The 27,033-nt window shown below is 36.7% G+C and overlaps 1 protein-coding gene across 1 annotated transcript in view; it reads left to right on the forward strand.

The window, feature by feature from the left end:
• The window catches only part of CEP85L (centrosomal protein 85 like), a 139,864-nt gene that overhangs the window by 91,243 nt on the left and 21,588 nt on the right, over positions 1-27,033 (forward strand). Inside the window, exons 4-9 of the mRNA XM_068985472.1 lie at positions 1,772-1,893; positions 11,605-11,722; positions 16,767-16,946; positions 20,993-21,145; positions 23,188-23,342; positions 26,839-26,956. Of these exons, the coding sequence (XP_068841573.1) occupies positions 1,772-1,893; positions 11,605-11,722; positions 16,767-16,946; positions 20,993-21,145; positions 23,188-23,342; positions 26,839-26,956 (846 nt within the window). The remainder of the gene's footprint in view (positions 1-1,771; positions 1,894-11,604; positions 11,723-16,766; positions 16,947-20,992; positions 21,146-23,187; positions 23,343-26,838; positions 26,957-27,033) is intronic.

Here is a 27,033-nt window from a genome sequence, read left to right on the forward strand (position 1 = left end):
GGGATTGAACCTGGGTCTCCTGCATTGCAGGGAGATTCTTTACAATTTAGCCACTAGGGAAGGCCTTTCAAGGTGTTTGGGCAGCATCTATTTTCAACCACAGTGAAAATGCTTTGGTACTGCAACAACTGATTTATCCGTACTGGCGCATGTTGGCCCCATATCAACCTGAGTTGTATATTAGGCAGAAGAAAGAATAAAATTCAAAAGCTAAATCTCTGACTAACCTGTCTGTATAACCCTGTGTGTCACCCTGACTCCAAATATCTGCCCATTTGACAAAGTGAAGTACCCTGTTATCACCTGGTTTCTAGCATTCTTAGTCTGGTCATCTGCTGCTGCCTGAAACATCCTGTCCTAGTATTACTTGACAGGCATTTTAAAGGTTTAATCTAGGACTAGTTGATGTCACCCAGTTACTGGTTTATTCAGAAGCAAGTCTTGTCAGTAGATCTTTGGAAAGCAAAGGATAAAGATATTGCTGCAAGTTTGAATTCCTTGAAAGTTGCTTTTTGGTGTTCGTGCAGCATCTCTTAGTTTGCCAAGGAATTTGTGTTCCTGTTTGATGTACCAATTGTGTTAGTTTCTTAGAGCTGCCATAACAGACAAACAAGGTAGCTTACACAACAGAAATTTATGTCTCACAGTTCTGGAGCTTAAAAGTTCTGAATCAAGGTGTCAGCAGAATGAATTCCTCCTGAGGGCTGTGAATAAAAGTCTGTTTCAGGCTGGTTTCTAGTGGCTTTCTGGCAATCGTGTTATGTTCATCTCTTTACACAGTCTTCCCTCTGTGCATGTCTGTGTTCACATTTCCCCTTTTGTGTTAGTCTAATGACTTCATCTTGACTTTATCTGCAGAATCTATATTTCTAAACGAGGCTGCATTCTGAGGTATTAGGGGTTAGAACTTCAGCATCATTTTGAGGAGTCAGTTCAGCCAGTACCACCAGTATTAAAATTTTAATTTTGTTTCAGTGATAGGAGTTTGAAGATATGTTACATTGGTTTTGTTGTTGTTTGTGTTGTTTAAATACCTTAAATATTTTTAAAAGTCTGAACAGATTTTTTTTTTCTAAATGATACACTAGAGACCGGCAGTCATCTAGATTATCTGATTAATAGTCATTTTCTATATCTATATTTACTACTTTGGGAAGATATTTTAGCTTTTGAAGTTTTAATGTAATTAAAGGATGATGTGGTGAATGGCAATTTCAAGCGTGGAAGCCCTTCTGGTGATACATACACAGTCTAGTCTAGCCTTATGATGTGGTGAATGGCAATTTCAAGTGTGGAAGCCCTTCTGGTGATACATAAACAGTCTAGTCTAGCCTTACGATGTGGTGAATGGCAATTTCAAGATGTGGAAGCCCTTCTGGTGATATATACACAGTCTAGTCTAGCCTTACGATGTGGTGAATGGCAATTTCAAGTGTGGAAGCCCTTCTGGTGATACATACACAGTCTAGTCTAGCCTTACCGCACTCCTTCCTTAGGCAGTGATTAACTTCTCATTTCCAGAAAGCTTCCACAAGATAATGAGGCCAGCATCTTACATTAGTACTATAATGTGCTCTGCTGTCTACCGATTCTTGGTTAGATTTGTACATTTACTTTAGAACTTCCTTGAAATTCTCCATGTTATGTTGTATTCACAGGTGTAGTTTAAATTTTTTTTTTTTATGAAAATCATTGGGAAAATACTAGATGACATATAAATATTCCCTTTAGCCACTTCTAGTATACTAATAGTGTAAACATGTTTGTGCAGGTTTTGTCTGGATCATCTCGTCAAAGTTATTCACCTCCCGGCTATCAAGATTTCAGTAAGTGGGAATCAGTGCTAAAAATAAAAGAAGGACTGCTAAGGCAGAAAGAGATTGTAATTGATCGGTAAGTCAAATTTTTTTTTTATTACTGAGTATTTCAGGCATGCAGAAGTGTAGATTAATAAAGTAAGTATCTTTGTACCTACCACTTAGAGTTTAAGAAATAGAACCTTAGAAGGACATCGAAGTCTCATTCTGTCTATTCCCAGTCCCAGACATTTCCGAAATTTTGCCTATTTGAGTACCAAAGCTCTGAAAAAAGAATTATTTTAAACTGAATAGACTCCTGATTATTCTAAGCAATAAATCTTAATATTACTTAATTATTTATGATCTATATTGGCTCTACGTCATTTATGTATACTTTGGGGATAATTAAACCTGTTGCCTATCATGGTAATTGGAAGATAGCTTGAGAAGGCATTTTTTCTCAGTCAGTGCCAGTTACTACTTATTTTCATGTGCTTTTATGAGATAAAGTACTAGATACTTTAATCTTCAAATTAAATCCTTATTCAAACCTTTAAATAATTTAATAGTTGAAATTTCAAAAGATTTTGCTTAGAAACTTAATGTTAAGCACGACCTGCTGGAATATAAACTAGTGCACAGACCTTCTGACTTCCTTATTCTCCACTGTGTTCTCAACATCTTGAACAGAGCCTGACATGTAGTACATGTGCTTAGTGCTTGATAACGCCCATGCCTGGTAAATGGATGAAGACTGCAAGAGGTCGTTACAATTGATTCTATGAAAAACTATCTTAAAATATCAGATGTTTCTAGTATAAGTGAATTTTATGTATAAGTATAGACACAGTTGGATATATATTCTTAATAATTTATTGTATATACTCAAAATTGATGCTGTTTTTAAACAGACCAGAATTCAGACCTTCATTAATATGAATTGGTTTGTCCTCAGAGAGAATCACTCAGCTTTTATTATTTTTTAGACGCCATTATGCCGCTCTGTTGGGCAGAAGTTAATGGCTGTTTTGGTTCGTGTGGGCTGCTATAACAGAACACCGTAGACTGGGTAGCTTATTATTGTTCAGTTACTCAGTCGTGTCGGACTCTTCGTGATCCCATAGACTGTAGCACGCCAGTCTTTCCCGTCCTTCACCATCTCTCAGAGTTTGCTCAAACTCATGTCCTTTGAGTCGGTAATGCCATCCAACCACCTCGTCCTCTGTCATCCCCTTCTCCTCCTGCTTTCAGTCTTTCCCAGCATCATTGTACAGGAGGCGCTGATGAAAACCATCCCCAAGAAAAAGAAATGCAAAGAGGCAAAATGGTAGTCTAAGGAGGCCTTACAAATACCTGAGAAAAGAAGAGACGTGAAAGGCAAAGGAAAAAAGGAAAGATATACCCATCTGAATGCGGAGTTCCAGAGAATAGCAAGGAGAGATCAGAATGCCTTTTTAAATGAACAATGCAAAGAAACAGGAAAATAATAGAATGCTTATAGACAATAAATATTTATTTCTCCCACTTCTAGAGGCTGGGAAGTCCAAGGCACTGACCAATTCAGTGAGAATCTGGTGAGAGCCAACTTCCTGGTTCATAGATGGCCATCTTCTTGCTGTAGCCTCATGTGGTGAAAGGGGCAAGGGAGCTCTCCAGAGCTTCTTTTGTAGTGATCCTAATTGCATTTGTTTGAACTCTGTCTTCGTGACCTTATCACTTCCCAAAGACCCTCCACCTTTTATACCACATGTTGGGCATTAGGATTTAATGTATGAATCTCGGGGAAGGCTCCCAGCATTCAGTCTGTGAAAGTAAGAAATATAGGTTATTATTAATATAGTCTATTAAACATATTTATATTTATCAATTTTGTGTATATATAGAAGGATACTAAGGAAATGATCCAAAATCATTCAGAGTTGCTCAGTTGGCCAATTCTTGTTTTAATTAAAAAAATTTTTTATTGAAGTATAGTTGATTACAACGAATAGGTATACAGCTAAATGATTCATATGTATCTGTATGTGTATATATATATTCATATATATTTATATATAAATAACCTTTTCAGATTCTTTTATCATGTAGGTTTATCACAAAATATTGAGTATAGTTCTTTCTGCTATACTGTAGGCCCTTACATGTGTATGTGGTGGCTCAGATGGTAAAGAGTCTGCCTACAGTGCAGGAGACCTGGGTTGGGAAGATCCCCTGGAGAAGGAAATGGCAACCCACTCCAGTATTCTTGCCTGGAGAATTCCACGGACAGAGAAACCTGGTAGGCTACAGTCCATGGGATCACAAAGAGTCGTACACGACTCAGTGACTAACACTATACACTGTGTTACTCTCGTTTTTAATTTATCCATCCCTGCCATCTTTCCCCTTTGGTAGCCATAAGTTTGTTTTCTGTGTCTGTGAGTTTCTGTTTTGTAAATAAGTTCATTTGTATCGTATTTTAGATTCCACATATGAATGATACCATATTTTTTTCCTGTGAAATATTTATCTTGGACTTAGTACGATAATCTCTAGACCCATTCATGTTGCTGCAGATGGCATTACTGCATTCTTTTTATGGCTGCATAATATTCTGTTGTTTATGGGTAGCACATCTTTATCCATTCATCTGTTGGTGCACATTTAGGTTGTTCCCATGTCTTGGCCATTGTAAACAGTGTTGCAGTGAACATTGGGGTGCATATCTTCTCAAGTTATAGTTTTCTCCAGATATATGGCCAGGAATGGGATGGCAGGGTCATATGGTAGCTCCACTCTGAGTTTTTTAAGGAACCTCCATACTGTTCTCCATAGTAGCTATACCAGTTTTCATTCCCACCAACAGTATAGGAAGGTTCCCTTTTCTCCACACCCTCTCCAGCATTTATTATTTGTGGACTTTTTGTTGATGGCCATTCTCACTGGTGTGAGGTCATACCTAATTGTAGTTTTGATCTTCATTTCTCTAGTAATTAGCAGTGTTGTGCATCTTTTCATGTATCTTTTGGCCATCTGTGTGTCTTCTTTGGAGAACTGCCTATATCTTCTGCATTGTCATGAGTAGGAGTTGGCTGGCCTAGGCTAGCCGCACCTGGATGGCCTGTAGCTCCCATACAAGCATCTGCAGGGGTCTGTTACCCTGCAGTATTCTAGCCTGGGTTTGTTCGTAGGGTGGCTGGGTGAAGCTCAAAGAGGAAATGAAGCATACACGTTCTCTTGGAGATTAGGCTCGGAAGTAGCACAGAATCACTTCCTCTGTGTTCTGATTGGTCACAAGGCCAGGAGACTTCACCTGTGGACAGAAGGAACAAAAGGAGTGTAAGTAACACAGGGAAGGGAATAATTATGGGTGTTTTTGTGAATAGTATACTGCACCCAGTGTCTTAAATAATCTTTGATATTTTACAAATCTGTTATAAAATTTGTGATGATTAATGCATTTGATATTGTATAAGAGGAAGAAAAAGTAGCTCCTCTTTCTGTAGCAATAGAATCAGAATTTAAAAGCAAAAAATGTTCATGTAAAAAAATCTTTATATAACACATATAGTACTAAAATTGAGAACAAAATAATAGTATATCTTTCTTCTAGGAACCAGATTAGACTAATGGCCTTTAAAATTGTGATAACACATACGGAGGGTATTTCAGAGACAGAGATGACAGGATTTAGTTTCTTCCTGGATGAAGCTCACAGTGAAGATGCTAAACTTTTCTATTTTGGAATATGGTGTGGTTGATGATACCTTGAAAGTCACTTAACTAAAAATTGTACACTGTATATTATTCCTGAAAATATCAAGTTGTTCATGATTGCATGAGAAAAAAAAATTTTTTTTTTTACCATGCCTATAGCTTTTATAGATTTTGGTTAATTAGATCAAAGAAGATCAAATGTTAAGGAAAATTAGCTGCTATAGAAACTGTTCTTCTTATGGCTACCAGTGGGAAATGATCAGAGCGATAGATTGAAAGTTTGGAATTGACATGGATGTATTTTTAAAATAGATAACCAACAAGGACCTACTGTATATAGCACAGGGAAATCTGTTCAATATTCTGTAATAACCTAAATGGGAAAAGAATTTGGAAAAGAATATACATTTATATATGTAAGTAAATCACTTTGCTGTACACCTGAAACTAATAGAGCATTGTTAATCAACTATACTCCAATATAAAATAAAATTTTTTTAAAAATTAAGAAAAAGAAACTGTTCTTAAATGTGCCCTATCTTATGAGAAAAAGCACACAGTTTAATTGCAAAAGCAACTCAAAGGAGGAAACCTGGTTTCCTAATTCTTTATACTTGATACTAACCATTTAGGTAATTCAGAATAAGATACTTGACCTTTTGCAAATTGATTGTCTCGTCTGCCTGCGTACAAGGAGTTTCACTACTTAAGCAAAAAGTGAGATTTTCGAAGATCACTGTTTTAGGCAGCTCCCCTCTCCCACCTAGCTGTACAGCATGAGGATTAAAAGAATGAATGTGTGTAAAAAGTCATAATCCTGTCTGATGCATAGTGGCCATTAACAAAGAGTAGCCTCATTATATGTGTTTTATGTGTATAATAGTTATGTTTATGTAATTGTCTTTCTCAGATTCTGAGCTCCTTCACAGAAGAGAGTTTCAAGTATATTTTATTACTCGTAATAGAAACTCACTAAATATTTGTTCAGAGGAAATAGCCTCATTTTAATGAAAAAGAAGCTAAGATTTTTGGTTAATCTATGCTGTTGCTGATACTCATGGTTCTTATAATGGTTTACACTTAGAAGTTGCTTGGCTACTGCTGCTGAATTGAACAGATAAAATATAAGGATAAGTCAGTGTACTGGAGCCTGATTCAGAGAGGAAACCCGCTACGCTCAGTGGAGACAGCTGAATTAATGCTATTAGTAAATGATGCTGTCAGCACAGAGGAGAATCTCATTCTGTCATTACTTGCAATTTCCAGTATAGTACCTACAAATCTTCTTAAAATTTTGTCCAATACTAAGAAATCTGACTAGCCACTGTTTCGGGGTTCTTGGGAAGGAGACTAAATATTTCAGTTCAGTTGTTCAGTCATGTCCAACTCTTCGCAAACCCCATGGACCACAGCACGCCAGGCCTCCCTGTCCATCACCAACTCCAGAAGTCTACTCAAACTCATCTCCATTGAGTTGGTGATGCCATCCATCCACTTCATTCTCTGTCATCCCCTTCTCCCGCCTTCAATCTTTCCCAGCATCAGAGTCTTTTCAAACGAGTCAGCTCTTCACATCAGGTGACCAAAGTATTGGAGTTTCATCCTCAACATCAGTCTGTCCAGTGAACACTAAGGACTGATCTCCTTGCAGTCCAAGGGACTCTCAAGAGTCTTCTCCAACACCACAGTTCAAAAGCATCAATTCTTCGGTGCTCAGCTTCCTTTATAGTCCAACTCTCACATCCATACATAACTCCTGGAAAAACCATAGCTTTAATGAGATGGACCTTTGTTGGCAAAGTAATGTCTCTGCTTTTCAATATGCTATCTAGGTTGGTCATAACTTTTCTTCCAAGGAGTAAGCATCTTTTTATTTCGTGGTTGCAGTCACCATCTGCAGTGATTTTGGAGCCCCCAAAAATAAAGTCTGACACTGTTTCTCTATCTATTTGCCATGAAGTGATGGGACCGGATGCCATGATCTTTGTTTTCTGAATGTTGAGCTTTAAGCCAACTTTTTTACTCTCCTCTTTCACTTTCATCAAGAGGCTCTTTAGTTCTTCTTCACTTCCTGCCATAAGGGTGGTGTCATCTGCATATCTGAGGTTATTGATATTTCTCCCAGCAATCTTGATTCCAGCATGTGCTGCATCCAGCCCAGCGTTTCTCGTGATGTACTCTGCATATAAGTTAAATAAGCAGGGTGAATATATACAAGTCTTTTTTATTCATGAGCCCTAGAACACACCTGCATTTATGCTAATGAGGTGATTCTTAAGCCCTGGATATCTGCTTCAGGACCTGGGCTGTTCACCAGAGAGACCAACCCTGTGGTCAGAGGGTTGGGTCTTGGAGCTAGTTCAGCCTCCAGGGAGAGGAGGGGACTGGAAATTGAATTCAGTCACACAGCTGGTGATTTAATCAGTCATGCCCATGCAGTGAAATTCTATAATAAAAATTTTGGGAACTCACCAGATTTGTACCCAGTTGGTTTTGTCTGGCATCTGAAGTGAGGCTTTCTTGCTGGGGACTCTGCCCTAAGAGTTGTGAAGTCCAGCGCTAAGGTACAGTGTTTGGTGTCCGAATAGAATTTCACACAGTATAGCAGTTGGCCTTGAAACGAAATAGATTTAGAAATTGATTTTACAATGCTATATACCTACGTTCTTTTAAACTGCCAGTGAATTTGTTCTGGTTCAGGAGCACTGGTTTGGGACCCTGGGACGAGACCTAAAAGGCGTGAGAGGAGGTGCTGTCCACGTGCCAAAGAGGTGGCTCTGAGGTTCCACAATGCCGCCCCAGGTGCCCTGCGCCAGGCCTGGAGCGGAACCTGCGTGTCCCATCCCCCGGCCGCTCGCGGCCCACTCTGGCCAGAGTCTGATGACAGTGGCAGCACTAAGGGACCCACCTCAGGAACAGTATAAGCTTTGAAGACGTTGCTGCGTACTTCTCCTGGGAGGAATGGAGGCTCCTTGATGAGGCTCAGAGATGCCTGTACCTCAGTGTGATGCTGCAAAACTTTGCATTCATATCTTCACTAGCTAGGGCTTCAGGGACAATGGTGAAAAGCAGTGGGTAGCAGGACATCCTTGCCTTCTTCCTGATCTTAATGACCCAGATAACCATGATGGTGTGATCACTCACCTAGAACGAGACACCTTGGAGTGCAAAGTCAAATGGGCCTTAGGAAGCATCACTGTGAACAAAGCTAATGGAGGTGATGGAATTCCAGCTCAGCTATTTCAAATCCTAAAAGATGATGCTGGTAAAGTGCTGAACTCAATATGCCAGCAAGTTTGGAAAAGTCAGCAGTGGCCACAGGCTGGAAAAGGTCAGTTTTCATTCCAATCTCAAAGAAAGGCAGTGCCAAAGAATGTTCAAACTGCCTCACAATTGTACTCCTTTCACACGCTAGCAAAGTAAGGCTCAAAATTCTGCAAGCTAGACTTCAACAGTACATAAACTGAGAAATTCCAGATGTTCAAGCTGGATTTAGAAAAGGCAGAGGAACCAGATATCAAATTGACAACATCCATTGACTCATAGAAAAAACAAGAGAATTCCAGAAAGACATCTATTTATGCTTCATTGACTACACTAAAGTCTTTGTGTGGATCACAACAAACTGTGGAAAATTCTTAAAAAGGTGGGAATACCAGACCACCTGACCTGCCTCCTGAGAAACGTGTATGCAGGTCAAAAAGCTACAGTTAGAACTGAACATGGGACAACAGACTTGTTACAGATCAGGAAAGGAGTATGTCAGGCTGTATATTGTCCCCCTGCTTATTTAACTTATATGCAGAAAACATCATACGAAATGCTGGGCTGGATGAAGCACAAGCTGGAATCAAGATTGCCGGGAGAAATACCAAAATAACCTCAGATATGCAGATGATACCACCCTTATGGCAAAAAGTGAAGAGGAACTAAAGAGCCTCTTGATGAAGGTGAAAGAGGAGAGTGAAAAAGCTGTCTTAAATCTCAACATTCAAAAAACCAAGATCATGGCATCCAGTCCTATCACTTCATGGCAAATAGATGAGGAAATAACAGAAACAGAGACTTTATTTTTTGGGCTCCAAAATCACTGTAGATGCTGACTGCATCCATGATATTAAAAGACAGTTGCTCCATGGAAGGAAAGCTCTGACCTACCTAGACAGCATGTTAAAAAGCAGAGACATTACTTTGCCAACAAAGGTCCATCTAGTCAAAGCTATGATTTTTCCAGTAGTCATGTTTGGATGTGAGGGTTGGAACATAAAGAAGGTTGAGCACTGAAGAACTGACGCTTTTGAACTGTGATGTAGGAGAAGACTCTTGAGAGTCCCTTGGACTGCAAGGAGATCCAGTCAGTCCATCCCAAAGATCAGTCCTGAATATTCATTGGAAGGAATGATGCTGAAGCTGAAGCTCCCATTCTTTGGCCACCTGATTCAAAGAGCCTACTCTTTAAAAGACCCTGATGGAAAAGAGTGAAGGCCAGAGAAGGGGACGACAGAGGATGAGGTGGTTGGATTGCATCACCGACTCAGCAAACATGAGTTTGATTGAGCAGGCTCCGGGAGATGATGAAGGACAGGGAGGCCTGGCGTGCTGCAGTCTATGTGGTCACAAAGAGTTGGACATGGCTGAGCAACTGAACAATAAATATATCTAGGTATAAACAGGCAAAATAACTTAGAAACACATTACTAAAACTGCATTAAATACTCAAGTAAGCTGATAAAAATAATGAAATCTTAATTCAACACTTGTGATGGAGAATAAATATGATATAAATATAATAAATAAATATCCCATCTTGCATTACGAGATCTGTCTCAAAATGAAAGCTGTACTGTAAATTGCTGTGAGCAAAATCTCATCTGTTAATTGATCATATATGTGAAATTGGAGTTTTAATAACTCTTAATAACCTGATATGTACACATATGCCTCGCTTTGGGAATCTGATCATAAATCCCAGGTTATAAAGCAGATGAGTTAGGAGGACATTTAATATGAATTCTATTTTTTAAAAAAATCCACACTATACCAAAGAATTCACCACTGATTTTAAAAGTTTACCTAGCAAAATTATAATGTGATTTTACTTCCACATGTAATTAAGTGTGAAACATACACAATGCTGAGGGCTCAAATGATGGCATTTTTTAGTAATAAAATATTTTTAAATTAAGATGTTACATTTTTTTTAGACATGTTATCACATACTCTATAGCATAATATAAACAAATTAGTAAAATTTTACTGGTCTTCCTCTTTCCACCCTATATCTTTGGTCACCTCTTTTATTTCAATCTGTCTTCCCTCTCTCTCTCTCTTATAACTTCATTATGAGTCTTATTATTAAATTTTTGACGATTAATGATAATACATATAAAACTCTTAGCATGTTGCCTGACACATTAACAGTTTTCAAATGTTTTAGGAAAAATTCACAAAAGTTATACCATTTGATTAGAGTAAGTTATGATCCACTGAGGAAATACATGAACTTCAGTGTGTCCGGGTCCAGCATGAGGCTACATTAAAATGAAATTTCAGCACTATCAAGAGATGTAAATCTGCCACCATGTGAGTTCTGCATCCTGGAACTGCATCCTGCGTCGATCATGCAACCTGGATATTGTAGATAAGGTGCAGGCAGAGTACAGCAATGGAACTATGTGATGTTTATAAAAATACTGTCACCCCTTACAATGAGTTTTTTCAGATGTTTCAGTTGGTATTGCATGTTGAAAAGAATTTGGATGAATGGAAATAATGATAATAAGATAAAGGCATTCCTGACTGAGAATGAAACAGTTTGTATATTAGGCAGCAAGAAGAAAGAAAGCAAAGCATGACTTTGTCAGAACCTAGAAAGAGTATTCTACAAAAGATTATGTGCTTTTAAGTAACCAGAAGTACTCAGTATGAACTTTTTCCTATATTTAACATATCTCATGGTACTGTGATTTAAAAAGATTTCTTATTATGAATTTTAAGATCATACTTCTGACTCTTAATGCCAAATTAGGATACTGAAAATTCTGCTTTTAATTAGATCAACTTATAAAAGTATGTGTTGTGTAATATGACCCCAACTTATGTTTTGCAGGCAGAAGCAACAAATTACCCACCTGCATGAAAGAATAAGGGATAATGAATTACGAGCCCAACATGCCATGTTAGGACATTATGTAAATTGTGAGGATTCTTATGGGGCTGGTTTGCAGGTAAGATTACAAAGGGTTTTGTGGTGGTGGTTCTGCTAGCATTGTCAAAGGTATACTTAAACTGTATGATTAGGACATTTCGGGGATTAGCCGTCTGTCCTGTGGTCCATATTTATATGTGTAGTGGAAGCTGTCCAGTGCTGTTTTCCATCTTCCCAGTCCACATGCTTTTCCCGTGCTAACAGGAAATACTATCACCACTTTCTAGTGTGGCCTTCCAGAGTTGACATTTGTTACAGCTCACAGGTAAATTTATTTTTTCCTACACAAAAGATATCAAACCATATAAAATATTCAACATACTACTTTTTTCTTCATATTATATGAAATTACATAAAATACAATGACTATTTCCATGTAATTACCTAGGCAGCATCCCTTTCCTTTGCTTTTACAGCTGCTTGATTTCCCATTTTATGGAAACAGCATAATTTGTCCATCCTGTCTCTGCTTGTCAAAATCTGGGTTGTTTTCTAGTTTGGGACTACTATGCATAATCTTATGAAAGTGAAACTATGCTCATTAAACAGTCGCTCCCCATCTCACTCCCTGACCCGTGGCAGCTACCATTCCACTTTCTGTCTCTGTGATTTTTAGTTACTCCAGATATCTCACGCTACATGGAATTATGTAGCATTTGTCTTTTTGTGGCTGGCATATTTCACTTAGCGTACTATCCTCAAGGTTCATCCATATTGTAGACGTGTCAGAATTTCCTTCCTTGTTAAGGCCGAATAACATCCCATTGGATGTACACCACGTTTCGCTTTTCTACTCATCTTTCAGTGGACACTTGGCTGGATTCCATATTTTATCTGTAGTGAATAATACCACTGTGAACATGTTTGCATCATTTATTTGAACATGAATACTCTTGGCAAAATACTTTATGGTAGTATGTACTTCTATTTGGTCATTTCCGTTTATATCTTTATTCTCAGAATTAAATCAATTTAAGTGTAATTTTTTCCTCCATTATATTTTCAAACTTGCAGTTTTATTAAAGGCATTGTTATATTAAAATCAGGACATGATAAATAAAGACCAAATAACAGACTTATTTGAAGCAGAGGCACTTAACATAGAGATTCCAGCTTGTTTGTCATACTTCAGTTACTAATATATCAAATACCTTGTTGTTATGTGATGTCATCTAAAAGTTCCACCACGTGACAGCAAGTGTCTATCATACTGAGATTAGTAGTGTTCAGTTATTTGAAAGTGGTATTTCTGTGCTGCTTAAGTAGTATAATTCGCTTTGATAAGAGTATTTTAATAGAACCATGCAGTTTCAAGGTTTTACTTGAATTATACAATTATTATTATATTACCAAAAAACATAAAACTTAATGTCTGTCTGTCTGCAAGCTTAAAGAAAATGTCTTTTGACACAGCATCACACCAGTAGAGGGCTCTCTTAAGTCAGTCTGCAAGGACAGATAGAACTATAAGGAAAATGGGGTTGCTAAAAATAATATAAGAATTTTAAATTATGTGGGGGAGTTAAAATACTGTTGAGAAATTCATTTTAAAGGATAAGTGTGAGACTCCCCAGTGGTTAAGACTTTGCCTTCCAATGCAGGTTCAATTCCTGGTCAGAGATCCCAGACGACTCGTGGCCAGAAAAAAACCCAAAAAAACATAGAACAGAAGCAATGTTGTAACACATTTAGTAAACATTTTAACAGTGGGGTACATTAAAAAAAAACTTTTTTAAAAAAGGTAAGTGCAATTAATAAAAGAGAAAGCAAGGAACCCCCTCCAGTACTAAATGGATACAATAAATATGTAAATTTTTTTCAGTACATTGATACAGAGAGTGAATAAAATGGCAAAGGTTTAGAAGTAACAACTAATATGATAATAAAATCTCCTTAGTGAAAGAAGTTTTTATTTTTCTTTATATTTTATTAAACAAATTTGACATGTAATATGGAATGAGTTTGGGCTTCCCTTGTGGCTCAGAGGGTAAAGAATTCACCTGCAATGCAGATCTAGGTTTTACCTCTGGGTCTGGAACATCCCTTGAAGAAGGGACTGGGTACCCACTCCAGTATTCTTGCCTGGAGAATTCCCATGGATAGAGGAGCCTGGCAGGCTACGATCCATGGGGTCACAGAAGAGTCAGACACGACTGAGTTACTAAGCACACACATACAGTGTGTGTTTAAGGTGTATGGCATGTTGCTTTGATACATTTGTATGTAATATGATTGCTATTTTAGTGGTATTCATCACATTACATAATTATAGTACGGTATTGTTGTCTGTATTAATTACACTGTGCATTAACTACTTGTGGCATATTTACTGCTTGTTGAAATTTTACCCTTAAACACCACTCTTATCCTCCGTGGGTGCTCCACCCCTTCCCATGATCCCTGGTAAGAAGGTCCTCTCTGTTTATTATAGGTTTAATTTATTTAGATTCCACGTATAAGTGGTTTCATACAGTACTTGCTTTTCTTTATCTGATTTATCTCATTTAGCATAAGGTGCTCAAGATCTATGTATGTGCAAAGATATCCTCCTTTCTCATGGCTGAATAAACTCCATTGTGTATTACAGCTTTTATCCATTCATACGCTGATGGACATTGGGATTGTTGCCTTATCTTGGCTATTGTAAATAATGCTGCGATAACTATGGGAGCGCATGTATCTTGTAGAAATCATGTTTTCTTCTGGGTATATATCCAGAGATGAAATTGCTGGATCCTATGTTAGATTTGTTTTTTTATATTTTTGAGGAACCATCATATTGTTTTTTGTAATGGCCACGCTAATTTATACTCCCACCAACCATGTTTAAGAGGTCCCCTTTCCAGCACATCCTTTCCAGCACCCCTTATGCCTTGTCTTCTTTATGATAACCATTCTAACATGTGGGAGGTAAGATATTATTTTGATTTTGATTTGAATTTCTCTGATGATTAGCATTCCCTGATGTGATGTTGAGCATTTTTCCATATGTCTGTTGGCCATTTTTATTTTCTCATTGAAAATATGTCTGTTTAGTTCTTCTGCCTATTTTTAAACCAGGTTGTCTTTTGTGAAGCTGAATGAGTCTTGTATATATTTTGGATTTTAACCCCTTATCTGATACGGGGTTTGTAAAATGTTCTCCCATTCACTAGGTTGTCTTTTCATTTTGTTAATTGTTTCTTTTACCATACTTCTTTTTTAGTTTGATTAGTCTCATTTGTTGATGGTTGCTTTTATTGTTTGTCCTTTTGGCATTGTGTAAGAAAAAAGTCATTGCTAAGACAAGTATCGATGACTTCTAGGAGTTCTATGGTACCAGGTCTTAACGTTAATCTTTGTAAGTCATGTGATGTAGGGCCTACTTTCATTGTTCTGCATGTGTTTCTACAGTTTTCCCATCACCATACCCACTCTTGGCTCCTTGTTGACTACGAGTTGACGTTATATTTTAGAGTTTAATTCTGGGCTCTCCGTTCAGTTTCAGTGGTCAGTGTGTCAGTGCCAGTACCAGTTTCATTACTGTGATTTGTAGGGTAATTTGGAAGCTAGAAGTGTGATGCTTCTGGTTTTGTTCTTTTTCTCAGTATTGCTTTGGCTGTTCAGGGTCTTTTCTGGGTCCATACAAACTTTAGGATTGTTTATTCTATTTCTGTGAAGAGTAGCAAAGGGATTTTTCCCTTGGATTTATAAACATTACTTTTTATGCACAGCGTTTTGTATTTGCACATTTTTGGGGTCCATAATTTGTTCATCCTAACTCCTTAGTATATTTAAAAAAGGAAATTATGCTTTTAATATTCTGTATATTCTAGGTTTAAAAAGTATATTTTTGAAATAAAATCTTTTAAATTAATTTATCGATTAAAAAATATAACTCTTGAGAAGTAAATTCTGTTTGCCTATTAAAAACTTTAAATAACCTTAAAATCAAAATGACCTGAGAACTAGACACTGCTAAGTCTCATAGGTGGAAAATGAGAACCAGGTCTTAATCCTAAAATTCAAACTTCCTCAGTTGTTTCAGTAGTAGAATTACTAGAACCAAAGAGTGGTTTGTACTTATAATATCTTATACCAAAATTTCAACCTGTAGTTAACAGGCTTGCATGGAAAAAACTGAAATGCGAAAGACCCTTCTTCATTTTGCTAAAAATTGAAGAAAGGCCAGCACTGGTTATTTGTTGTCTTTCTGATGATAGCCATTCTGCCAGGTATGAGGTCATATCTCACTGTGGCTTTGATTTGCATTTCCCCAACAATTAGTGATGTTGAACATCTTTTCATGTGCCTGTTGGCCATCTGTATGTCTTCTTTGAAAAAAATTTTTTCAGGTCCTCTGTCCATTTTTTAATCGTGTTCCCCCCCCCCCCCGCCATGTTGAGTTGTATGAGTTCTTTGTGTATTTTGGATATTAACCTCTTATCAGATATATCATTTGCCTTTATCTTCTCTCATTCAGATCTTGTCTGACTCTCCTTCAAAGCCTTGCTCGTGAAGGGAATAATACATTTGTTCATTTAGCAATTATTTTTGAACTCATCTTGTGCCCAGCCACTGCCCTATGGAATAAGGATAAAAGAACAATTAAGATGGACAGAAATTCCTGATTTCATGACCCTTACTTTCTGGTTAGGGGAAACACTCCATTAATACTTATTGATATGTATTTATTGGTATGTATTAACTTTATTAGGGATCTCATTTACCTGTTAGCTAAAAATAATCACCTGTGAGAAAAGACTTCTTTAGTCTTTATTTCCCCAGAACTTTTACTTCTTTATAATGTCCTTTTTACACTCTAATGCCTTTTAACCAAATAATAGCTGCTTTTTATTTAGCTCTGCCTTGTGCTAGGAACTTCATGTAACTTGGCCATTGTAGGTAATTTTCATTGATCACGGCACATAACTGAGAAGCAGGAGAACTGGGGTTAATGCCGAGGTCTGTCATTAAAGGCCTGTGTGTGCTCTTTGTACTGTCCCTCATTTCCAGTTTCTTTCCGTTGGTTCAGGACAAGTAAACTTTTAAAGCTTTGCCTGTGTGCTTCTCTTTCTGAATAGCCACAATATGAGAACACCTCCCTCCAGACTCCATTTTCAGACCAGTCAGCATCCCATTCCCAGCACGAGGAACTTGAGCAAAAGCTTGCATCTACTGAGAAAGAAGTTTTACAGCTCAATCAGTTTCTCAAACAAAGAATAAGCCAATTTAGTGAAGAGAAGAAGAAACTGGAGGAAAAGGTAGGTGTTTTTAGTAAAGTTGGATAAGGCCAAGGGCATTCCTTCAGCATACGATTTTTTTTGTTATCTACTGTATGCCAGGTATCTTACCAAGTTTATTATAATAAAGTGAATAGTTTTACAGTAACTTTTGAGAAACCCTGTGCTATCTACAAAAATCCAGGCATTTTTTTTGAGAAACAAAAATACCATTGTATATTATATTATGTCTTTCTAAATAATAGTAAAGCTCTTTTTAGTTGCCTATGCTGAGATGTGACACCAGTAACTTTTCTCCTTTTCCTTTTTGGGTCCTGTATCTTTGTCATGTATGGTATGAAGGATTGCTAAATGAAATAAAAGTGGTCTTTCTTTCAGAAGTACATGACTTCAAGTTATTTAAGGTGAAGCCCTTGAATAGAATAAGTAGCTGAAAGCCAGATGCCTATATATACACAATATATCTGTACATTTATTTGACCTTTCTGCCTTTATTAAAGTATTTCCACATACTTCATCTCATTCCATTATAGTATCATTTAAAAATCATCTTAAGCAGCTACTTAGTTGTAGAACTGGCTTTAGATTTCTCTTGTTACACTCAACTTACTATTCTATAAACTAACCTCCCATTCAGGTGATCTTAAGGCAGTCACTATGGTTTTCTGTAGACAAGATTGACACTATTGATAAGAAACTCACTGATATTTTTAAGTCAGTATAGATATACATGTGTGTATGCACACACACATGAGCTAAAATTTTTTATCTTCCAAAAATAATTTGACATTTTACATGGCAGATAGAAATTGTTGAAAAGCTAGACTTAAAATTCAAGACAATTTAACTCTTTGTTTGCTGCCTTGGTTCTAATAATAATTTATAAAAAAAAAAATAGAGGAAAATACTTTCTCCCTAATCTGTTTTGTTCTAATAATTGTATTTAAAATAAAGAAAAATAAATCTGTTTGTAAATTTCCTCTAAAATGGAACTCTCCTATTGCCTTCTAGGAATGATCTCAGTATTGTGTAATACTTGAAAGAAAAATCTTATATTTTTATAACTAAAATAAGAAAGATTTATTAGCATTGTCTCATTTGATGGCTTCCCTGGTAGCTCAGACAGTAAAGAATCTGCCTGCAATACAGAAGACCCAGGTTCAGTCCCTGGGTTAGGAAGATCCTCTGAAGAAGGGAATGGTTACACACTCTAGTATTCTTGCCTGGAAAATTCCATGGACAAAGGAGCCTGGCGGGCTGCAGTCCATAGACTTACGAAGAGTCAGACATGACTCGGTGACTAACACTTTCCCTTTTCTTTTCTTTTCATTGTGTGTTGCTGTTGTTCAGTCACTAAGTTATGTCCTCCTCTTTGTAACTGCATGGAGTGCAGCTTGCCAGACTTCCCTGTCCTTCACCATCTCCTGGAGTTGGCTTAAACTCATGTCCACTGAGTTAGTGATGCCATCCAACCCTCTCATCTGTTGTCCCCCTCTCCCCCTGCCTTCAATCTGTCCCAGCATCAGGGTCTTTTCCAGTGAGTTGGCTCTTGGCCTCAGGTGGCCAAAATATTGGAGCTTTGGCATATTCAGGATTGGTTTCCTTTAGGATTGACTAGTTTGATCTCCTTGCAGTCCAAGGGACTCTTGAGAGTCTTCTTCACCCCAACAGTTTGAAAGCATCAATTCATTTACCCGTAGGTAATTACTGGAGTTCAAAATTCAGTGACCTCTATTAATCTGAAACACAAAACTTGGAAGTTAAATAAACAAAAACCAGAAAATAGAGAACTTCTCATCAGTTAGCAGAGTAAAGAAAAACAAGAAAACTGGATCCAATAATTATGTGTGATCAGCTGCTTGTGGTCACAGATAACAGAGATGATGTCTGATCAAGTGTTGGCCAAGATCTGTGATCCAGAGCAGCAAGCTTGACATGATAGCAAAGAAGAGAGTTGACCAACCAGAGAAAAAGAAGATACCTTTTGAACTGTGGTGTTGGAGAAGACTGTTGAGAGTCCCTTGGACTGCAAGGAGATCCAACCAGTCCATTCTGAAGGAGATCAACCTTGGGATTTCTTTGGAAGGAATGATGCTGAAGCTGAAACTCCAGTACTCTGGCCACCTCACGCAAAGAGTTGACTCATTGGAAAAGACTCTGATGCTGGGAGGGATTGAGGGCAGGAGGAGAAGGGGACAACTGAGGATGAGATGGCTGGATGGCATCACGGACTCGATGGACGTGAGTCTGAGTGAACTCCGGGAGTTGGTGATGGACAGGGAGGCCTGGCGTGCTGCGATTCATGGGGTCGCAAAGAGTCGGACACGACTGAGCGACTGAACTGAACTGAAATGAGGATGCCTTTGCATGGTAGAAGTCAACCTCACTAAATTATTCTAGTGGCTCCTTTCTGAGGTCACAATTATGTCACATTTAAGACAGTTAAACAATTAAGTGTAAATTAGGGAGCGTGCAGTAAAAGTAGACTGGTTAGTTATGTAACTTACAGGGTCATTTGCTAAGGCAAAAACAGGATGGTGTGGTCTTTGCAGGTCACAACCAGTGCCAACATCCGTAAGTTCTGGTAAAGAACAAGTTAAATTGTCACACCAGCACCTTGATTTTAGTCCTAAGAAAGCCCCAGCACATAGTAGGATTTGTCTGTTTTACCAGTGTTGCTCCTGACCCAAAGAACTAAGTGGCTCCTAATTTTATTAATGGAATAAATAGATGAAATAAGATGTGATGTGTTTTTCTAATTGAAATTGTTTTAATAAAAGTTGTTATACAGTGGACCTGAAAGAAATTAGATAAAGCACAAAAGAAACTAGATTGTGGCCAAGCATTAGCTTTTATAAAATTTGGAAGAGTAATCCATTATACTACTGATTACTACTTATTTCCATGGTGAATATGAGAAAAGGCTATAAAGTTATTTTTGAACCCTATAAGCTTGTGAAATAATATTAAATGTCTGAAAGACAGGCAATTTAAAGTAAACATAGTCTAGAGTTTACTTTTTAGGCAACTATTTGTACATGCTTTGTTTTTAATAGATCTTGAGTATGAAAGAGCTGTAGCAGTAGTATCTCTACAGAATCTAAAGATTTGTATATTCCAGATGGAAAGGCAAAAACAAATAGCACATAAAAATCTGAGGTTCAACCTGTACTAATTGGGATTTACTAGTATTATGAATTGTATATGTTCTCTAGTAGGTGTTCAGGTAACGTATTTCATCAGTCCTAGGGTGGCATTAATGATAAGGTACGTTTTTATTTTATATAATTTTTGGAAGGAAAATATGCTGCAAGTTCAGTTTGACACAGTGCTCTAGCAGCAGTCTTGCTTGAGCTGTGGATTGCTCTCATTAGTCCCATTATTTGTTCTTAAGTATTTGATCATTTTGGTAAGTGTCCTGGCTTTGATTGCATAACTTTATTTAGTACACGATAAGCAATTCCTTTGTCTGTAAGTAACAAAACAGCTTTAATTACTTATAGATATCTTCTTTTCTTAATTCACATAAAACATTGCACATAACTTTTCAAGAAATAAATTAAAGTCATCATTCCAGAGATGAATACTTGCTTCACTGATTTCAGAATTATACCCTGAAACTGTTCCTGTTTTTCTGGGTACCAAGACAGAAACAATGCCAAAATAAGTTGGTTTTTCAATGACAAACTTTATAAAATTATTTTTCAATGCCAAACTATAATGTAACATTTCAAAAGTATTTTAAATGTCATTTACACTTAGCACTATTTCAAATTGTACATAATACTGTTGAAATGACATATGAATAGTCTTGACTAAATTTGCACATATGCAGACAATAAAAACTATATCATTCCTGCAGCCTGGCTGACTGCAGTAAGAATTTGCAAAAATGTGAATCTTAGAATTTATGAAATAAGGTAACTCATACGTAAGTTGGAAGTGATGTTAGCTATATCTGAAACTGTTGGCGAATTCAGTGATGCCTAAGATTAGGATGTTTATATAATAATAATATTGTTATTTTTTGACACGAAACCCCTAAAGATTCTTAATCTTTTTTTTAGCTTAAAACCAGAGATAGATACATTAGTAGCTTGAAAAAGAAATGCCAGAAGGAGTCTGAACAGAATAAAGAAAAGCAGAGAAGAATTGAGACCTTGGAAAAGTATCTGGCTGATCTTCCAACTCTTGATGATGTGCAGAGTCAGAGTCTACAGGTAACATGAAATAAAATGCTGATCTTTAAATGGCAGGAAACATATTCTTTTTTGAATTGACTCTTTTGACATACGAAATTTACAGTTTCATTCATTTTGTAAATTTTTATAATTAAATTTTTTGGTTGTATATTTGGCTAATTGTAAGTTAAATCTGTATGCTTAATTGCCGTTTTTAGGATTAACTTTAATTAGAAACTTTGTTCATTTAAGCATGAGTAGGTCTTTCTTGTTTTTAATTAACATGTGGTTTCCTGCGCGATGAACCTGTGTCTTAACCCTGACTGTGCTACTCTACAGTTTCTAAACCACTGACACCCCACTCCACGCACGCACCACGTGCACCTCAGTTCTGACCTTTCCCAGTGTTCTCTGGGAGCCACCAAGGCTTAACAAGACCTTTTTGGACTATCTTTCTAGATACTTGTCTTGTTTTCATCATTCTTCTTAATCTTTCCATAAATTCTTTCTTGTACTTTAATCTAAGACCTGCATTCACTCCTTTGACTGCTGACTGTTTTCCTTTCTTAGCAATATCTCATGCACAGTCCTTTTACCAACCCTGGTGAGGCCTTTCCTCTTGAGGCCTTATTTGTAAATGCTAAAATTTGGAATAGTCCATTAAACCTACTTTTTAGTCTTTTCTCAAAGTCTTTCTGATCATGGGATTTTCAATCTCCATACTATTGATATTTGAGGGCGAGTAATATTTTGTTTTTTGACCCTATCCTGGGTGTTAAAGGTTGCTTAACAACATTTCTGGCCTCTATCTACTGGATGCCGATAGCACTGCTCCTTTTCTTCCCCCCAAACCAAAAATGTCTACAGACTTTCCTAAATGTCTCCTGCAGGGAGTGGAGGGATGAGAATCATTGATCTAATCCATGGTGTATCATTATTCTGAAGACTTTAGACCTACAGCACATTCTCTGTTTATGTTAATTTATAAGTTGTAAAACTAAGAGATGGTGATATCATGAAGGAATTAAAGAAGGACCCACAAGAGTCTGAGCAGGAACAGAGAGGACTGCAGATTTTAAAATGTGTATTCATACCATATTATTCCCATTAGGATGGCTAATATCTAAAAAACGGAAAGTAACAAGCATTGGTGGTGATGTGGAGAAATTCTAATTCCTCGTGCACTGTTGGTGGGAATGTAGTATGGTGCAGCCACTATTGTAAACCATGACAGTCCTCAGAAATATTAAAAACAATTACTATATGCTCCATTAATTCTGCTTCTGGGTATATACTAAAAATAATGGCAAGCAGAGTCTCAAACAGGCATTCATTCACAATGTGTGTTCATAGCAGCGTTATCTCCAATAGCCAGAATGTAGAGGCAGCTCCAGTGTCCATCAGTGGACGAACGATCAAACTGTGATGCATACATACATTATAGCCTTAAAAAGGAACGACTTTCTTACACATACTGCAACATGGGTGGACCTGTGGACATTTGCTAAGTGAGACAACCAATCACACAGACAGATTAAAGATAAATGAAGCAGAGAAAAATAGGCATGAGGTACCTAAAGTAATCAAATTTGTAGAGACATAGAGACAGAAAGTCAAAGGGTGCTTGCCAGGGGTTGAGGGGAGATGTAGATGGAGAGTTGTTAATAGATAGGAAGTTTGTTTTGCAAGATGAAAAGAGTTCTGGTGATTAGTTTACGACAGTGTGAATGTACTGAACTCTACTGAATTGTACATTTAAAAATGGTTATTAAGATGGTAGATTTTATGTTATGTATATTTTGCCACAAATAAAAATAGAACCATATCCCCAAACTGAGATTATTCACCTTTCTCTCTATCGCTTCCAGAAATTTCTGGCTGTATTCTGCTCTTCTCCATAATCCCATTCTCTAGGCTCCCTTTATGCAAAGGAAGAGATAAAGTGTTAAGTGCTATACATGAGATGAAGATAGCATGGTTTTAACAGTCAGTCTACGAATTCTTGAGAGCCTGGTATCGATTTCTAGTAGGAACACATTTAATATTCTTTGTGTTATGAACTTTAACAAATTTCTCTTTAGCTTCAAGTTCTAGAAGAAAAAAACAAGAATTTGCGAGAGACTTTGATAGATGTGGAAAAAAAGCTTGAAGAGTTCAAAAAACAATATCAAGAAAAAGAGGCACAGCTAATATGCCAGAAAAAGAAAGAAAAGGAGTTGGTAACTACAGTTCAGAGGTAAGAAACCCTCAGTAATCCTTTTATGTTATTTTTAGTTTATTCTCTATTTTTCAAAGAGCATTTTCACTTAAAATGCATTAATTTATAATTGGTGCTCTATTATTTTTCTTAAAGATGTACTGTTGATAACCAAAAGTATTATGTCATCAAAATAGATTATCTCAGTTGCAGTTTATTTGATCCAATGTACTGACATCTTGGTTTTAGACGATTTTAGATGAGAATAGTTTTTTAAAAAGACACCAGTTGAAAACAGGAAGTATTAACACAAACCCTTTATCTAATGGCTTTGTCAATAAGTAAAAATTCTAAATAACGAAAAGCAGGGCAGCCGGACTGCACCCCTTAATGGGACCTGTCCGAGTAACTGGTCCCATTTCACCTGACCGCAGAGTAACAGATGTGGCTCTTTGCCAGGCACCTTCCAAGTTTTCTCACATTCCCTTGCCTCGCAAGACTCCTCTAATTTAATATAGTTGGAACTGCAGGGCATATTATTTGCTCGTATATTTTGTTAATGTCAATGAAAATTGATATTAGATTCCTGAAAAACCTAGAAAATGAGGCAGTATATTCATCTACATATACTCTGTTTTTTAGAACTTAGAAAACCTTAATAGATGATCAACTGTTAGCAGTAAAACTATCCTAAGAGGAAAACAACAAAGCAACAAAAAACTGAATTTGAGAAAGACACTCTTAATGCTTGTATCAATTATGTATAACTCAACAAAACTTTTTTAGTCAAAATCCTTCAGATAATTCTATGTTAATATTGCTTTACTGCTATTTTCTAAGTCTTAAATATGTCTCGTCTACATTTTTCCCTTGGATTTCAGTGCAGAAAACCTCTGATTTCTAGTCCTCAGTGTCTCTAATCTCAGCTTCAAAAAAATCCATACCCCTTTGCCTCTACCTTTATTTTTCTCCTGTCTTCTGCCTTCTTGATATTAAATTTCTTTTTTATTACTCCACATCTTATATCCTATTCTCTAGTCTCAAAACAGCTTCCTGACCTCTGTTAATTCAACCATGTATCTTTCTTTAATCTTAAGACAAAAGGCCAAGGGATCATGCATTTGTTCTGTTTTATAGAGTGTTACAGTCATAAATGCAAGCTGTGTTTCTATGAGTAGAACTAGGAACACCTGAAAATAATTTGAATGTTTGTTTTGTTCCATTGTGTGCTTTTACATATTTAATATGATTTTATATCTTCTCTTTTATTTTTATTTTCTCTTTTATTATGCTTTTGGGGAACACTGAGCTTGGTATTCTTGATTTGGAAAGATTTAGTTTAGTGCATTTCAGAATTCATTTTCCGTATTTTCAGCATCTTGATCCTGAGATGACATCATCCCAGGAAATTTCTCTTGATTTCTAATAAACATAAAGGACTCCAGAAGGTGTTCTAAAATTGTTCAGTACTTGTATGCCTATAGTGTCACCTGACTTCGGGGGCAGGAATGTTATTTCAGTTTTCCTCAACTGTATGATGTAGTTAGTATTCCTTAAGTTTCAGAAGAATTTACGATGTATTATGTGACTATAAATTATGTCAGTACACTGATCTGTTTTTATATACTATTCCCAAGTTTCCTGCTTTGTGAATATGTAAGAGCTTTGGGGATTTAAAAATGAGGCAAAACTTTTTCACTTAGAAATGAAAATCTTAAGTAAAATATGTGGAAGGGATTCACAATAATGCAGTAGTTGGTACCTTTGCTGTTCAAGAGATTTATTACTTTTCTAAATGAGCATGCTTCATAACATAAACAAAATGAGAATGTATATGTGAAGGAATACTTTTTTGATATTTTTACATGACAGAGTACATTTTTCCTTCCACATCACTGACTCTTTTGTTTTCTTCTTAATGAGAAGCCTTAACAGTTTTGATGTAATTTATTGTTCTTGAAATGTTTGTAATAAATACATAGAAATAGTATCTTAGCACTGAATTGGGACAAAAACATTCTGAGATAGAAATAACATATTTTTCACTCTTAGACTGAAAAAGCAGATACTTTTATGACAAGTGATAGTATATTACAAAGCCGTACAGTATATTTATAATATGTAAAAATTTCTCTGGTGCCGTTATTTATGAACACATCTGAATACCTCATTGTACTATTTTGGACTGTCAATTCTTTGTCCACAGGCTAGATGTGGCATTTCCTCTTTATGAGGGATATGGAAGGGGAGGTAAAACATGACAGCCACAATAGTTGAAAGAGGAAAACAGTGAAAACATAAAAGTCCACCTTAAAGGAACTCTGTTTCTTTTAGTAGGCTGCAGCTCTTGAATATGACTACGTGCTAAAGCAAAACTATTTCTAGGTGTCTTGCTGTTTTGTTTTGGTTTGGGTCGTTGTTGTTATAGCATAGTTTCTTTTAACCTAAATACTAATCTTCCTTTCTCAAACCTAACACCTACCGCCCTGCCCTTATCTTTTTTTCTTAATATACCAGAGGGGCTTCCTTTTTATTGTTTCCTCATAAATGCAACTCTGTGCCAAGCATAGCATGAGGAACTGTTATGTCACATAATAAATGTATAAGATTATTGCTTTTCAAAGAGGAGGCCCCACTCAACATCCAGTACAGATTCTGGTCACCACAACACCAATCATACCTGTTGGGCCAACACACAGTGAGGAAAGACATGGCAGGAATCCATACCGAAAGCAGCCCTTGCATCAAAAAAATTATATTCAGACAGACTACACAGAGATACCCCCACAAAACAGCCCTTCAAGACCTTTAGGTAACTGTTTCTCCTAAACTCATACAGTTAGAGAAATGTAAGTAAAATGCAGAACCTACGGAACCGCTCCCAATTAAAAGATCAAGAGAATTCCCTGAAGGAATAAACAATGAAACTGACCTTTCCAGTCTACTGCATCCCAGGTTCAGAATGAAGTTAATAAGAATGCTGAAGGAAATTTTAAAAAGCTGTTGATAGAAATGCAGATTGTCGTAAAAAGGAACTGGATTGTTGCTTTCATTCATGAAGGAGAAATGTAATTCTGCTGATTTAGGTAACAGATATCTGTACGAACAAACTGCTGCTGAACTCAAAATGAAGGGCAAAAGACATATATCCATGTTCTTAGGCTCCCTACCACAGTCATCTTAGTTAAGGAACTCGCCTTTTGAGAAGGAGGGACAGAACAGAATTTAGATTGTGGAGCCCAGATTAGGGTCATGAGGGACTTCGCTAGGGCCTAAGGATTTCACATACTAAGCAAATCTGGTCTTGAATCTGGTCTCACATTTGCTGTTTCTGAAAAGATGATCAACCTCCATTATATTTTTTACTTATAAGAAATATAAGTACTCAAACTTATTCATCTACTCTCTGTAGGTTTTTATTATTGCTTGCTTAAAATATAGACCCTAAGAAGAGACTTCATTTATGTTGAAGTCATCTACCAAAATCAGCACATAGAGCTTATTTTCTTCATATAATTATGTCTCTCTAAAACAGTTTGCAGCAAAAAGTAGAAAGATGCCTTGAAGATGGAATTCGCCTTCCTATGTTAGATGCAAAACAGCTTCAGAATGAAAATGATAACCTGAGACAACAAAATGAGAATGCCAATAAGGTCAGTACATATCTTTAATAGTGAACTTTGATAGTGAAATCTGTAGATATGTGTGTATATATATAACTTATTTACTT

The sequence above is a fragment of the Capricornis sumatraensis genome, chromosome 13, assembly GCF_032405125.1.
Source record: "Capricornis sumatraensis isolate serow.1 chromosome 13, serow.2, whole genome shotgun sequence".
NCBI lineage: Eukaryota > Metazoa > Chordata > Mammalia > Artiodactyla > Bovidae > Capricornis > Capricornis sumatraensis.